This window comes from Sinocyclocheilus rhinocerous, unplaced genomic scaffold, assembly GCF_001515625.1.
Source record: "Sinocyclocheilus rhinocerous isolate Xijiao unplaced genomic scaffold, SAMN03320098_v1.1 scaffold449, whole genome shotgun sequence".
Taxonomy (NCBI): domain Eukaryota; kingdom Metazoa; phylum Chordata; class Actinopteri; order Cypriniformes; family Cyprinidae; genus Sinocyclocheilus; species Sinocyclocheilus rhinocerous.
In genome coordinates, this window is record NW_015652285.1 from 757,232 (window position 1) to 772,103 (window position 14,872).

The following is a 14,872-nucleotide window of genomic DNA, read 5'->3' on the forward strand; positions in this document are numbered from 1 at the left end:
AATGGACAAACCTCAGCAGACATGTAAAACTAGTCTTTTTATGGTCTTGTACAAGATCAAATCAACTAACTGACATAGAATGGTAAATGGTTTTGCCAATAGATTTTCTTTCAGTAAATAAGACCATGCAGCTTATGCATTTATAGTTGCTTTGTATTGTGTGTTTGTCTACTCTTTAATATTTTTATATTTTTGTTACATTTATATTAAAATATACATTTGTAACAATCCAATGAATTCCCAATAAATAAAATCAAATAAATGTTTCCCTTCTCATTGAATACCCTGTTTCATTCCAGTTGCATCCATTGACTTAAAAATTATGCTATTGATTCTGTCTTTCCTGGCACTAGTCTTGATCTGGCTTGACCAAGTAATGATGATGCTGTCAAAAATGGAAGCACTTTTCAGTTGCAAAAATTCTGAAAGTCTTTTTGATAGTCATTAGTGTCAAATGTCTTGGTTGTTTTATTCATGTACAAGAGCAGACACACATGGCCTCAGGTGCTTCTGTAAGTCTCATTCTATCCCGACACATCTGGATTCTGGAATTAGAATTTATTGCCTGCTGTCAGAAAAGCAAAAGTCAAGGATACTGGTTTCCCTAAAGTCAATTTCACAAGCCCAACATGTCTCAGAAAACTTTAGTTTCGCATTGAAGTGGCCATTAGCCATTGAACGCTGGTTTAACATGTCCACTGTTTACACAACAGCACCTGAACATGTGCAGGAATGCAAGTTTGTCATTATCTTGTCATGATCTAAAGACACAGTTTACTCTTTGAATAGTGAAACTCGGAAGAGTGGTTATCCTCTGTCTAGGTAAATCAACCCTAAGACTAGGTTCACAAGCTGAACATTATCCACTAGAAATTCACGTCACACCAAAACCATAAGTAAGGTGTGTTTTCATTTCTAATCCTCTCATGTGCAACAAAGGCGAGAAGAGTTTTGTTTCAACTCATAACAAAAGCGCCATCTGAAGAACTTAATGATGAATATGTAAACCCCTAAAGGACTTTGATCTTTGTTTGATAAATAAGACCATGTGCTCATGAGCTGTACTTGGTAGTCTTTTTTCAGAAAATTTACAAAAGTCAAGTCATGGTTCCAAAGACTTGCATCAACTTTAATGTTTCTATTAACATTTACAAAACACACATTTATACATCAGTTTAATGAACAAAACACAATTATCTTCCATATGATAAAAAAGGAGGGACTGTTTTGGCAAGAAACACCCTGTTCTTACTTTTCTATATTTATAAAAGCAGAATCGATGTGTTGTGTTGTGTTGTGGTGTGTGTGTGTGTGTGTGTGTGTGTGTAGGCAGGAAGGGTCTTAAGCTGTCCAGCTGTAACCTCACACCTTTCCCTCCTCCTCATGACATGTCAGCACATGGAGCCTGTGATGTTTCCATGCCTAGCTTATCTTCACAACTAGCTAAATATGTCTGTGCTGAGTGATATTAGCATGTGAGTCTCCTGATCTCACCCAGCAGTCTAAGTTTGATTTATATATACACACCATATAGTAGTATCCAGTAATATTTTATTTTATTTTATTTTATTTTATTTTATTTTATTTTATTTTATTTTATTTTATTTTATTTTATTTTGTTTTATTTTATTTTATTTTATTTTATTTTATTTTATTTTATTTTATTTTATTTTATTTTATTTTATTTTATTTTATTTTATTTTATTTTATTTTATTTTATTTTATTTTATTTTATTTTATTTTATTTTATTTTGTTTTGTTTTGTTTTGTTTTGTTTTGTTTTAGAGAAGAGTTTATTTTATTGAAATTCGTTTTTTTCAAAAATGTCATTTTGTATATAAATTTCTTCAAATTTTGATATCATGGCTTTTATTTTGGAGCCTAAATTTGTAAAAGTTGGCAGAAATTCCCGTCTCAGGCCAAGACAAGTTTTATATCCCCTCGAGTCAAGCAATAAGTACTTTTTTTTTTTTTTTACTGCTGTCTTGAGTCTTATAAAATATATTTTATTGAAATTCGTTTTTTTCAAAAATGTCATTTTGTATATAAATTTCTTCAAATTTTGATATCATGGCTTTTATTTTGGAGCCTAAATTTGTAAAAGTTGGCAGAAATTCCCGTCTCAGGCCAAGACAAGTTTTATATCCCCTCGAGTCAAGCAATAAGTACTTTTTTTTTTTTTTACTGCTGTCTCATGAGTCTTATAAAATATATTTTATATTGTTCACGTAGTATTTATAACTTTAAAAGATGTCAGTGTATTACATACATAGTAAATTTCATCCTCAAGAAGGTCCTCTGGGAACAAATAACCCAAGGGGTCACTTTCTATTAAAACTGGGAAATTTTACTGGCTGATGAATGTACATTCTTGTTCAATCAAAAGTGTTGTATATTGTTTCAGGATATCAAAAAGTCCCAAACATGAGTTACATTAAATTGTCTGTCTTTTTTATTCACACATTTTCCTCCTGAAAAAAAGGATGAAATTACTTTTAGCTCACTAAAGATACTGTATACAGCCAAAATAATGCTTTCTCGCAGTATTTCACAACTAAAGTCAAGATTCACCCCTTGATTTCCCATCACAGCTGTCAATGTTGAGCACTTCCTCTGCAATACATGTTTGAGCAGACTAATAATGTGCTTTTTAACCTAGTCCCAGCCTGCTGCCCATTCCTGACCATTCACTTTTGTATTGTGCTTTGTAAGGTCGTTTATATTCTTTTCCTTTCTTTCCACAGAAGAAAGTGGAGTGTCGCTGTTGCAATTAATTGGTGATCCTCCACCTGATGGTGTCTCCAAAGTCTTTGACCATGATAACAGCCCTGGCTATGTGTTTGACCAAAGCTCCAATGTGGGTCAGTCAGCTGCAGCCCACCTGCCCAACCCTTTCTTCCGTGACTTCTCCCTTATCTTCAACATAAAACCCACGTCCTCCAAGCCTGGAGTCATCTTCTCCATCACTGACCCAACCCAGAACATCATGTATGTTGGTGTGAAGCTGTCAGCGGTGGAGAAGGGCAAGCAGTATATAATCTTCTACTACACTGAGCCAGACTCGCAGAGCTCATACGAGGCGGCCAGATTTTCCGTGCCCTCCATGGTGAACACCTGGACCCGGTTTTCCATCGGTGTTTTGAATGAGCGTGTTTCCCTCTACTTCAGCTGTGACTCAGATCCTCAGGTCATCACTTTTGAGCGGTCTCCAGATGATATGGACCTGGATGCCGGGGCTGGAGTGTTTGTTGGTCATGCCAGTGGAGCAGACCCTGATAAGTTTTTGGTATGTACACAGTCCATTCTTTCAAATCATGATATCCCAGTGAAAACAAGTCAAACCAAGGCTAGCTTAACCCAGAAAAGGGAAGGTGCAATGAAAATCTATGTGGTTGAGTGACTCTTGCATGATTTGATTGCTCAAATTGGCCTGTTTAAAACACAACAAACATTCTGTTGTCGTAAAATAGTCTACTCATCTTTCCTTGTTGGAGTAGAGTAGTTAATTGCTTTAAAAATCCACAGGGGAGCAATTAGGTCCTGTTAGTTTTGTGTGGCAGTGTCCAGCAGTTGACCCCACAGCTTGATCTGAGATCAGTGAAAACCGGCCGCTGCCCTATTCTTCCCCCAAATTCAGTCAGATGAGAACTAACAGTATATTTTATTTTATTTTTTCCATTTATTATTTGTATATTACATATTTCTTTTATTTTATGATATATAAATTAATAAAAAATATTATTGATTCATATATTTATGTATTATGCCTGTTTGTTTATTTTAGCATCATTTAATTTGTTAAATTAAATTTGTTGAATGCCCCCCCCCCACACACACACACAAAACACACACACACATATATGTTTAATGTTATTTATATATCACTAAATAATTATATTATTTGTTTATTTTATAAATCTTATATATATATATTTTTTATATATATTTAAATGCAATTCAATTTAATGTAATTTAATTGCTTATTCCTTCCTTCCTTCCTTGATGAACTGTTTAATATTAAGTTATTTAGAAGCATTACTGTAACAACGTTCGTAGTCACGGGAAGAAGGAGGCGGGAACCGGCGGACGTTTAAATAAACTTTAATAATAAAATAAACACATTTAAATAAACGTTAATAATAAAATAAACACAAAATAGTAAAATAAACACAAACGAAACCAAAACACAAAATAAAATCCAGGCCTGGTCCTCTCTCGTCCAACACGGTCGTCACTCCTCCCTTTTATCCTTCCGGAGCTCCTCCGTGAGACTCGAGACCGGTGAGTGGGTGCAGGTGTCGCTCATTAGCAATCACTCCACCGGCCTCGCTCCGTTCCCACGGCTCTCGGCCCCGCCCCCCCTGGTCACAATTACTTATATTTGTCTTTTTTTCAGAAAAAAACTTGATAACTTTTTTTTTGTCAGGATCACTTAAAACTTTATACTAAACATAAATAATCCATGAATAACTAATAAATAATGTAATAAGTGAAGAAAATATGTAGGCATCTAAATTACATCATAAAATCAAATAAATAAATATATATTTAAACAATATTTAAAATATATAAAGAATTTTTGCAACACCATTTGGTAGCATTATGAACTTGAAATATATGAAATATAATATAATATAATAAAATATATATATTTATATATACAAAAATAATGAATAAGAACAGCTTTTATAGGCCAACAGATTCTTCACCAGCTGCTGTGCTACTAAAGCAGCCTAACTGATCTCTGAAGTGAGTGATGTGATTGAATGCCCCGCCTTGTGTCCTCTAGTTATGCTAGTGCTTTCAAGCATGTTGTTCAATAACCATAGTGAGGCAACTGAGGCAGCAGAAATGCCTCACATTTCCCAGAGCTCATAATGGCCACTCAAAAGCAGATGGATCTTAATTGTTCAGTTCAGTATGGCTCCTTGTTTCATGTGGCGTCCATTTCCTATGGGAACTCCACCATGAGGAGATGGCCATCATAATTACAGACCTGATTAAGCAAGATATGATTGCTATTTCATCCCTCTCATTAAGACCATGTGCAGAACTGTGGGGGTGATCAGGTCTGTAAATCTGACCCCGTGTTAGGGCTGTAAGAGGGTCTCAGCAGGTCACAGCGTGAAATAAAAGGGCAATTAAGACATCATAAATCTTCCTTCACTGCATTCTGTTCCTAAACCTTTGACTTTAGCTCTTGAGACACGAGAAGGGAAGTCCTGTCAGATCTTACCAGCAACTTACCCACATTTCTATAATCAGTTACTCAACCTCATATTGCTCCAAAAGGGTTTGATTTTCTTTTCTTTCTTTGTAGGCCACAAAAGGAGCTATTTGGATGTTCATGCTGTTCCTAATAATAAAGAATGGTTGTCAGTTGTCATCAGCTGTTCACCCTATCAGTAGTCCATGCAGTATATTGCAAATATTGATAGTTTTGTGTGAGAAACAGTCATTATTCTCTGAAAATCTTCTTTCAGATCTCATTCATGTAATATGAAGTTGTGCATTTTTAAATTTGCCACCTTATTAGTAAATAATAGCTTAAATCTACTCCTCAGTGTTATCATGTGGCTTCAGAAGACTTAAAATAGAGCAGAAATAGTTGTATGGACTACTTTTATTGTGCTTGTTATCCTTCCGGAGCTTGACGTCTCTTGGGCCTCATTCATTTTTATTGTGTGGAAAAGAGCAACCTCAACATTCTGCTAAACATCTCCTTTTGTGTTCCACAGAAGAAAGTAAGTCATACAGCTTTGGAACAACATGAGAATAATTAAGTGATTGGCTGAATGTGTTGCTTGGTGGATCGTATTGAATGTTATCACCATCTGTGCTGCAAACCATGAAAGGGAAATCCCACATGGAGACAGATAGCCATGTGTTTGAAAAGTAAGATATCAGGCACACATTGTTATCTGACTGCCAGCATTTTTGCCGTGAAAGGCAATGGCATGATAATGCACAGTGGATTCAGTTTCTAATGAGCAGCTGCCCTACAGCATGGACTGTATGTCACCACACCTGCTATAGCCATCAAAATAAGCTCAATAACCTGTGCGTGTTTGTTCTAGGGTTTTATCGGCGATATAAGGGTGTTGAAAGACCCTGGGGCGGCTGAACGGCACTGTGAAGAAGATGAGGATGACTTCGATGCGGTAAGACTTAAAGCACATAAACTTTCAAATAAGAAAGTTTGGAGCGTTGGAGGCCTTTTTGGATCATTTAGGCATATATAAACACTGCAATCATTGTTGGATCTCAATATAGCTCAATATTTTCTGGGAATTTGTTGATAATGATAATTAGATGAGTGTGTTTTTGTGTTGGTACATTGGCTGGTTTAGGCCTGTCATGGACGACTGACTCCTGAGCTTTTCATATTTTTCATATTCTGTGCGGTGGTTAGTTCACAGCAGTGACAGAAATTAACGCTTTCACTATGAGGTAATATTTGGCCCCTTAAACTGGATTCATTTTTTTTTTTTTAATGAAGTGATACTTTAAATATGAAACTAAAATCAACAGTAGGTGGTGGCAAGTCTCTGTCTTAATGAGTTGAGTCATTCATTCAAATGATTCATTGAAATGGCCGATTTCTTCAGTCAATTAATCATTAATTAAACTGATTCACTCAGAGTGTTACTCAGAGAGTCTAAACAGTTCTTCTGTGATTTTAGTTGGAAATTTGCATTGACAAAGAAAAAGCAAAAACAAAAAATTTAATAAAAAAAACTTGATTTGTTCAATAAACAATATGACATTTGTGATGATATTCGGGGCAAAACTGCACTCTTCCTTTTGTGATATTGCTTAATTATATAATTTGAAATGCTCAAACTGAACCAAGAGGTAAATGCAACATTGTAACAGTGTAACCAAGCAAACAATCTACAGGACTAAAAACACCCTATTATATATAAAAACACCATTTTCACTCGTGTTATGCCTTTATTATGCCTCAGCTTTGTGGGAAATGAGAAATAGGTACATAAATGGTTCACACTATTACAGCTACACACACTATTAAAAGTTAAGCGGTTCTAAAATGGGTGATTAATCCAAAGATTGGCTAATGCAGCGAGGTGAAAAGTAGTGAAAATGTACTCTGGGAGATCCGCTGCATAAATCAAGGTCTAGCTGCATTCTCAAACAAGTGGATTGTCTTTTGTAAAAAAGGAAAGCTTTGAAGGTGTGTTTTTTTTAGCCAGTTATCGTGTAGTCTTTTATAAATGAGACCAGTGTGAAAAGGATAGCTTGCCTGGTGCAAGTGTTCAGATTTAGACTGTCTTCCCCAGGTGACTCATCTCAGAATTGCTGCGGCATCACTTTACATTTATATTTATGCATTTGGCAGAAGCTGGTATCTAAAGCAACTCACAGTGCATTTTAAGGTATATATTTGATCAGTTCTTTGTCTCCTGGGAACTGAACCAATGTCCTACCAAAGCCCGTGTCTGAACTTGCCAGTGTCCTACCAAAGCCCTACCAAATGAGCTACATTTACATTAAATCTGAACCTTAAAGCAATAGTTCACCCCAAAATGAAAATGTTGTCATCATTTACTCATCCAATGTGTTTTTCCAACCCAGTATTATTTTTTTCTTCCTTGAAACACAGAAGGTGTGCAGACTGAATGTCTGAGATCTTTTCCACACAACAGAAGTTTATTTATAGTTCCAAAAAGGACAAAAAATATCATAAAAGCATCAATAAATGTGACTTGTATTTCATGTAAGAATGAAAATAACATGGGTTTGGAACAACATAAGGATGAGTAACTTTTCCTTTTAAGGAATACCTGGAGTATTTGTAGGCTGATTGTTATCCATCTATGGCTGATAGTGCTTGGAATTTACTTCCATTCATTTCTAGAAAAGAATGTGTCGCCTCCAGTTAGGTTTTCCACAGAATAAAGCTTTAATGCCCATCAGTATGACGCATGATGTATTACATGCCCTCCAGCCAACTAGATAACAGTGTGATGAAATTTATGTAGTTTTCCGTTCTCCTTCAGAATCTACAGGGATCAGGTGATTACGGAGCAAGTGGAGATGGAGAAGGACGACCATCAATCCAGGTATTACCTTAATTTTCCTCAGAAAATGTGTAAACTTGTTGTGATTCATGTAGTGTCCACATTCAAAACATCTAATGATGAACCCGAGGTTCCCGGCTATTTCCAGAGCAGCAGCCTGTGATTTCTGGCAGGTCTGTCACTGTACACTTGTTCATCTTCTGGGGGAAAGTCCCAGATGAACGCTATTATCTCCAGACCGATCCCAGATGTTAAAGCCCATCTTCCCATGCCTTGTGTTGCTAATCCAGAAATAGGCCATGTGGAAATTGAAATGAACCCTTTGCTACTGATGTGTGAGGCCCGTGTCTGAGCTTGCCAGAGCTAATTACAATAGAAAGAAACCAGGTGGCTGTTAGGTGTGGACTGCAAGGATCTTCTTCCATAAGTGTCTACTTTTTTGACTGGTTTATTTATCAGTGCTGAAGTTGAGTGTAATTTTAAGAATGTTTTGGCTACTTTTTTAGTTTGTTTTTTAATTTTCTGAGTATATTGTACTTGTGTGAAGGTTGCTGATTCTTAGAAGCATCTTTCCTTTCACTTACAAGTATTTATTGCCATTATATTTGTTTTAACAGCTGCTGCCAGCATGCAGGTATTAATTTAATTCTAACCTAGTAATTTTAAATTACACAGTTTTTGTTTGCTTTTGCAGTACACAACATGTTTTAACACGCTGTGACAGAGAGAGAGAGAGAGAGATGGCATTCCGAGGTGCTGTAAAGTAAACTTTCTTTTGTCTTACCATGGAATCCATTTTGATGGATGCCACATCCCCCCTAGGACATTTTCCACGCTTGTTTTTAAGTGTTTAAGATGGTAATGGTAATATTTGTAATTTGTCATGGTCAAGGTCACAGAGGTCTAAATTGTTTGTACACAAGCAGTGAAATTAATTTAAACTGTGTCGGAACAGGTACGAAAGGCATAAGAAGTGATATACTTTGGTTTTTTAGGCTTTGCTGTAAAAAATAAAAACAGAAAAAAGAACACAAAGTATTTTTTGTGACTTTTAGTACACGTCTCTTCGCTTTAAGGCACATAATTTTCTAGAGTACTAAACATTGAAAAGTATAAACTTTGAAATGTTCTTATAACAAGATAAATTTACTTTAGAAGCAAAATTGCAAAACATATCAAGACTTTTGGGGCGTTTTGGAAGAAATTACTCATTTTTAATCAGCAAAGATGCATTAAATTGTACAAAAGTGAGAGTAAATACTTCTACATTGTTACAAAAGATTTTTATTTCAAATAAATAAAAATGCTGTTCTTTTGAACTTTGTTAGTCATGAAAGAATCCAGAAAAAGTGTATCATGGTTTCTACAAAAAAGAAATTATTCTTGAGCACCAAATCAGCATATTCAGATGTTTTTGAAGTATCATGTGACAGTGAAGACTGGAGTAATGGTTGCCTCTAAATTCTAAAAATTCTGGTTTGCCATCACAGGAATAAATTACATTTAAAAAAATAAATAAAATAGATATATTAATACAGTATATATTAATGGAAAAATGCACTTTTTCAAAATAAATGATCTGAAAACAAGACATAATATCTAATAATGTTTAAACAGTTTTGTAAATGTGTCATGTTTTAAGGATGCTTAGATATGTTTACTGGTAAACAAAATAAGGATCTCATTAAAAATATGATTTTTATCAGTGTACATGCTGTTATGTACATTGAACTACAATGTTGATTGACAATTTGCAGTTTATGTTAATTGCTATATTACTATATATCATTTGCAGCCGACACCTCCCTCCTCTCGGCCGATCCAGCAGCCGCCGGTGACCAGCAGACCGCTTGTTGAGAAGCAGCTGACAGGTGAGCTTTCACTCTGTTCAGTCATGTCTGAACTGATCTGTCAGCACAGCCCATCAATAGTATTTATTACTCTGTTGAACACTTAAGTGGCTGTTTTTCTTCTTGTAAACTTGGAGTAATTCATTTTTGGGGTTTTCTTGGTTCAAATTTCTGATTCTGGCATTTTGTTCATGAAAGAAAATATTTGAGTTGCATGCCAAGATTACACTTCTGCAAAGAACAGCATGAATGGTCACCAGCATGTGTTCATTATTATTCAACCACCTTACTCAGAAAGTGTACCAATGCTGGTTGACCTTGAACTACATGGCTGTACTGGTCAACCAGTTCATGCAGGTCTAATCTAGTGTTTTCAGCAGAGTTTTGAAGGCAGGGAGATTTAAAATGTAATCTGAGGTTTACTAATGTAGATATCAATCATGAAATAGTTTCGAAGATTGCAAACATTTCTTTGAGATGTGATAGAGTAGACTGACTTTATAAAAACTGAGTGTGTTTATAGAAGCAGCCACTGTGGTATTTGGCGCCCTCTACTGGTTTAAAGCAAATTGGACAATGTCTTTTTACATTTCCTTGCATAAGTATTCTGAAAAAGTTGAGTTATTCAGATTTTGATGTATACAAATCAAAATTGCCTTTTTAAATGTAATTAAGATGCAGTGTATTAAAATGTAATTATTTTAATGTAATTTGTATTTTTTTTTTTAACTCACAGTTGTTACTTATTATATTTGTATACGTTTATATTTGTGAAAATCTCACAATTAAGATGCAGGTTTAATATCATAATTACAGAACATAAAGTCACTAATAATAATATATATTTATATTATATATATAATGATTATAAAACTAACATTGTTGTTATTATTATTATTATTGCATTTTAAAATAAGGTGTTAGACTTTTTTGGCTTTTTTACTACCTCACATCAATACAATCATCTACATATTTTTGTAAATGGTTTACTGAAGTGTGATCTTTCTTTAGAATGAGCTGAATTGGTAAGTTTTGTTGAACATTAGGCTCAGTCGATTCCTCTTGGCAAACTTCTGGGTCCTACGGTGATTCTCGACAAACATCTGGCTCATATGGCGGTTCTCAAAAAACATCTGGTCCTTATGGGGATTCCCGAAGAACCTCTATCTCCCACGGTGATTCCCGGCAAACATCTGGCTCATATGGTGATTCTGAACAAACTTCTGGTTCATATGGTGATTCCCAAACAAACTCTGGCTCGTATGGTGGTTCTCAACAAACTTCTGGCTCATATGGTGACTCTCGACAAACGCTTGACTTAATTGATGTTAGCAGGCAAACTTCAGGGTTGTATGATGATTCTAGACAAGCTTCAAACTCTCTAAGTACGTCAGGCTCAGCTGGTGATGGCATACGGTATTCTGTGGAGTCCAGACTCGGTCCTGCAGGTCCAACAGGTGGGTAACTAATGAGAGAAAATCTCTCAAATGGACATGGAATTTTTGCATAGAAATTCTCAGCAGAATCTCAGCAGAATTTCTACATGATGCTTTGCATGAAAAGCTGGCAAAACGCTGTGGATGTGTAGAGATGGCCAAGAGGGACTGCAGCAAACTGGGAGCAAGCAATAGTGTTGCTGCATATGTATGGCATTTATAGATATGATTGTTATATTGTATTTGTATTGTTTTGTCAAACACAATGCTTCTTGACCTGCTTATAGAAGCTTCTGCTGGTAGGCATATTCTTACATGAATATGTGGAGTGTGGCCCACCTTCCTTGATATTGTCTTGGTATTTTTTTTATTTATTTAGTTTTATTTTATTGTATTGTAGGCTGAATGTCACAAAAACATGTCCAGGTCACATTTCACCACAAAAATATATAAATAAGACATTATAAGCCTTTTTAGGGCCATTTAGATCTTCTGCATTCTGGCATTACTTTCATAAAAAATAAGCACATTTTGCCCTAAAATTCTAAGTTTCATAATGTGTTTAAGTTTTAGTTTTGCAGTATTTTTTGTTTTTTTATTCCAAGAATTCTCAACTGGATTCTTGTTACTATAGTACAGTAATTTTTTAACATCAACATAAAGTAAATGCTGTTCACCAAATGCTAGTTTAAATAAAATGCCCCTTTTTGCATTACAGTAACTTGAATCCGATTTATTTTGCATTTCGGTATTTTGAAAAATTTATTTGACATGAAAAGTATGTCACCGTGTAAAAAAATCTTCTGTAAAAAATTCTAGCTAAATAGGCTTCATTTTCTTCATGCAAAGTCTAATTTCTTATTTTGTTCTTTTGATTTTGGGGTGAAATATGAGCCAGATATGTTTTCGAAAATGTAAAGCATATAAGAGGAAAGGTTATTTTTAAATTAATCAGACATTTTCAAATTTACAGGTGCAAAAGGAGAGAAAGGAGACAGAGGAGAGACGGGTGCCAAAGGTGAGAGGGGTCTTGTGGGGCCGAAGGGTGATTCAGGATCTGGATCTGGATCTGGTGGCAGTGCAAACGGAGAGAAGGTGTGTTGAGTACTGTGAACATCTCTGAGTGTTTCTGTACATCTCTACAGCTCAGTTTTAAAAGTAATAAGCCATGAGAACCTGTCCATTACAGTAATTTATCTATGGTACGGGATGTTGTTGTTATAAAGTACACCAATAATAATATAGTTCATTTAACTATAGGCTTTTTTGGTTGTCAATCAACTGATATGCAATCTTAGGTGTGTGTATTTTGGTTTTGAATGTTGGCTCATCCAAGCAGAATTGAGAGTCAGAGCTAATCGTTTTATAGAAGCAGCTATGTTCAGGTATTTAAGCTGTATAACAGCTTTTATAAGAACAATAACCAGGCAGTGTTAATAGCTATGAGATGACTTGCGTTTATATGAAATGATTGTTCAGCTACAATAGGAGATACAGGGCCCTTTTCTTTTGTCAAATAGTTACATTTCAGTTTTATGTCCTTCAAAACCCACAGTAATGTGTGCAATCAATGATGGGGAGCTTGAATGTTCAGCCATCTGTTAGAGTGGTGAGAGTGGCAGACAGGTCAATCATTTTTGTCTGTTTTCACAGGGTGACGCAGGAGAGAAAGGAATGAAGGTTTGTTCTGATGCTTCTACCTTGACATAACTGTGGCAACATATTTTGCACTAGTTAAATGTGAATGAAAGGAATAGTTCATGCCAAAATTAAAATGTTGTCATCATTTACCCTCATGTCATTATTTATTTATTTATTTTACACAAATTTAGATAATAGGCAAACAGGTGATCTCCCTAACATCTCTTTTGGTGTTTCATCATTTTTGGTGAACTCTCCCTTTAAAAGTAAATATTAATTTCCTCTTTTAATGCATATTGGTTTATTGACATTTATGATGCTTTTTCTCAGGCCTGTTTGCAACAAGAACAATAACTATAATGATAACTATTATTAGTGTCCACACTAAAACACGATTCTGTTTATTTATAATGATTAATTCTGTTTAGTTTAATTAATTAATTCGCGCACGGCTCGGCATGCTGCGTTGAGCGTTTCGTTTTTAAAAGTGTCTGTCCTCTGACTGAACTAGGCTAAATGATTTTTGTTACTATAAAAAAAAATCAAAACGACGGTGGGGGGCGGTGCTGCGGTAGGCGAATGATGTAATCGGTGTTGTGGCTTAACACCGGTATAACCGAAAACACCGTCTATCGCAGCAAGCATAGTGTGAACTCTATTCTTTTCAATTTGGAACGATTTTTAAAACTGTGCTGTTATCATTATAGTTATCGTCCTTGGTGTGAAAGGGCCTTTACTTATGCTCTTATCTCTCTTGTGTTTTGGTTTCAGGGTAGTTCTGGTTTTGGTTATCCTGGATCAAAGGGTGATCGTGGCCCTCCTGGGCCTCCAGGGCCTCCTGGTCCCCCAGGGCCCAGTGCAGAGGTAGAAGTGAGGGGAGATGGGTCAGTTGTTCAGAGGGTGACAGGACCAAGAGGACCACCTGGACCAGCAGGACCCCCTGGCCCTGCTGGAGCTGAAGGGGAGCCGGTGAGTAGATCACAGTGAAAGGAATGGTTCAATTACTGGCTCTATTTTCTGTTAGCGAATGCATTTCCATTTAAAAGGAACAGCATTATACCATAACCGTATGTGTCATAAGTGGTCTTGCATTTGCTGCTGATGTGTTAGAACAGTAATAGATCCCTATGGTGTTCCCCATCACAAGCAGAGAATGGTGTTGTTAATACAGGTTTAAGATATGCATCATTGCAAACACAAAGGCACATTGTGTTTCTGCCCTTGAGACTATGCATAATGCATTGGTCATATCTGAACAAAACTAATATTTTATCCTCTCCTTTATAGGGTGACCCTGGTGAAGATGGAAAAGCTGTAAGTAATGCATTTCATAAAATCGTATAAAATAGACCTGGGTCAAGTACATTTTCAATATTTTTCATTTTTCAATCTGAAATTATACCTGCTTGTGTATTTTGGGGGAACAGTTTGATTTTACTATACAAAATGGGAAGAAAAGTATGTTTGTAGTTGTGATTTTGTGTGTTTGCTTTCATGTGTTTCATGTGCAAATGATTAAAAATCTGTTTTTGTAACAGGGCCAAGTTGGACCTCCTGGTTTTCCAGGAACTCCTGGGAGTTCTGGACCCAAAGGAGAGAAAGTAAGTATTGTTGATGTCCATTATCGTGGCTTATTATGACAGTATCAGGGTTGTGCACCATTTAGAATTAAATTGTGAATGCCTTTTATAGTATGCCAGTTCAACTTTTTGTACTTATGTTTTCATTTTAGGGAGAGCGAGGTGAAAGTCAGCCAGGACCTCGAGGGCCTCCAGGGCTTCCTGGCCCACCGGGAGCCCCATCTCGCTCTGATAGGCCTGTGAGTTCATTATTAGTCAGCTGTTTTTGTGACCACTTTCCTTTTAAAAAACTGTTTCATAATCTCTCCTCTGTATTCATTTTA

At 35.8% G+C, this 14,872-nt stretch overlaps 1 protein-coding gene across 1 annotated transcript in view; it reads left to right on the forward strand.

The window, feature by feature from the left end:
- Positions 1–14,872, forward strand: part of LOC107714390 (collagen alpha-1(XVIII) chain-like) — an 81,793-nt gene that overhangs the window by 56,062 nt on the left and 10,859 nt on the right. Inside the window, exons 3-13 of the mRNA XM_016520212.1 lie at positions 2,745–3,286; positions 6,078–6,161; positions 8,022–8,084; positions 9,838–9,913; positions 10,939–11,349; positions 12,302–12,423; positions 12,982–13,008; positions 13,741–13,938; positions 14,257–14,283; positions 14,508–14,570; positions 14,702–14,788. Of these exons, the coding sequence (XP_016375698.1) occupies positions 2,745–3,286; positions 6,078–6,161; positions 8,022–8,084; positions 9,838–9,913; positions 10,939–11,349; positions 12,302–12,423; positions 12,982–13,008; positions 13,741–13,938; positions 14,257–14,283; positions 14,508–14,570; positions 14,702–14,788 (1,700 nt within the window). The remainder of the gene's footprint in view (positions 1–2,744; positions 3,287–6,077; positions 6,162–8,021; positions 8,085–9,837; positions 9,914–10,938; positions 11,350–12,301; positions 12,424–12,981; positions 13,009–13,740; positions 13,939–14,256; positions 14,284–14,507; positions 14,571–14,701; positions 14,789–14,872) is intronic.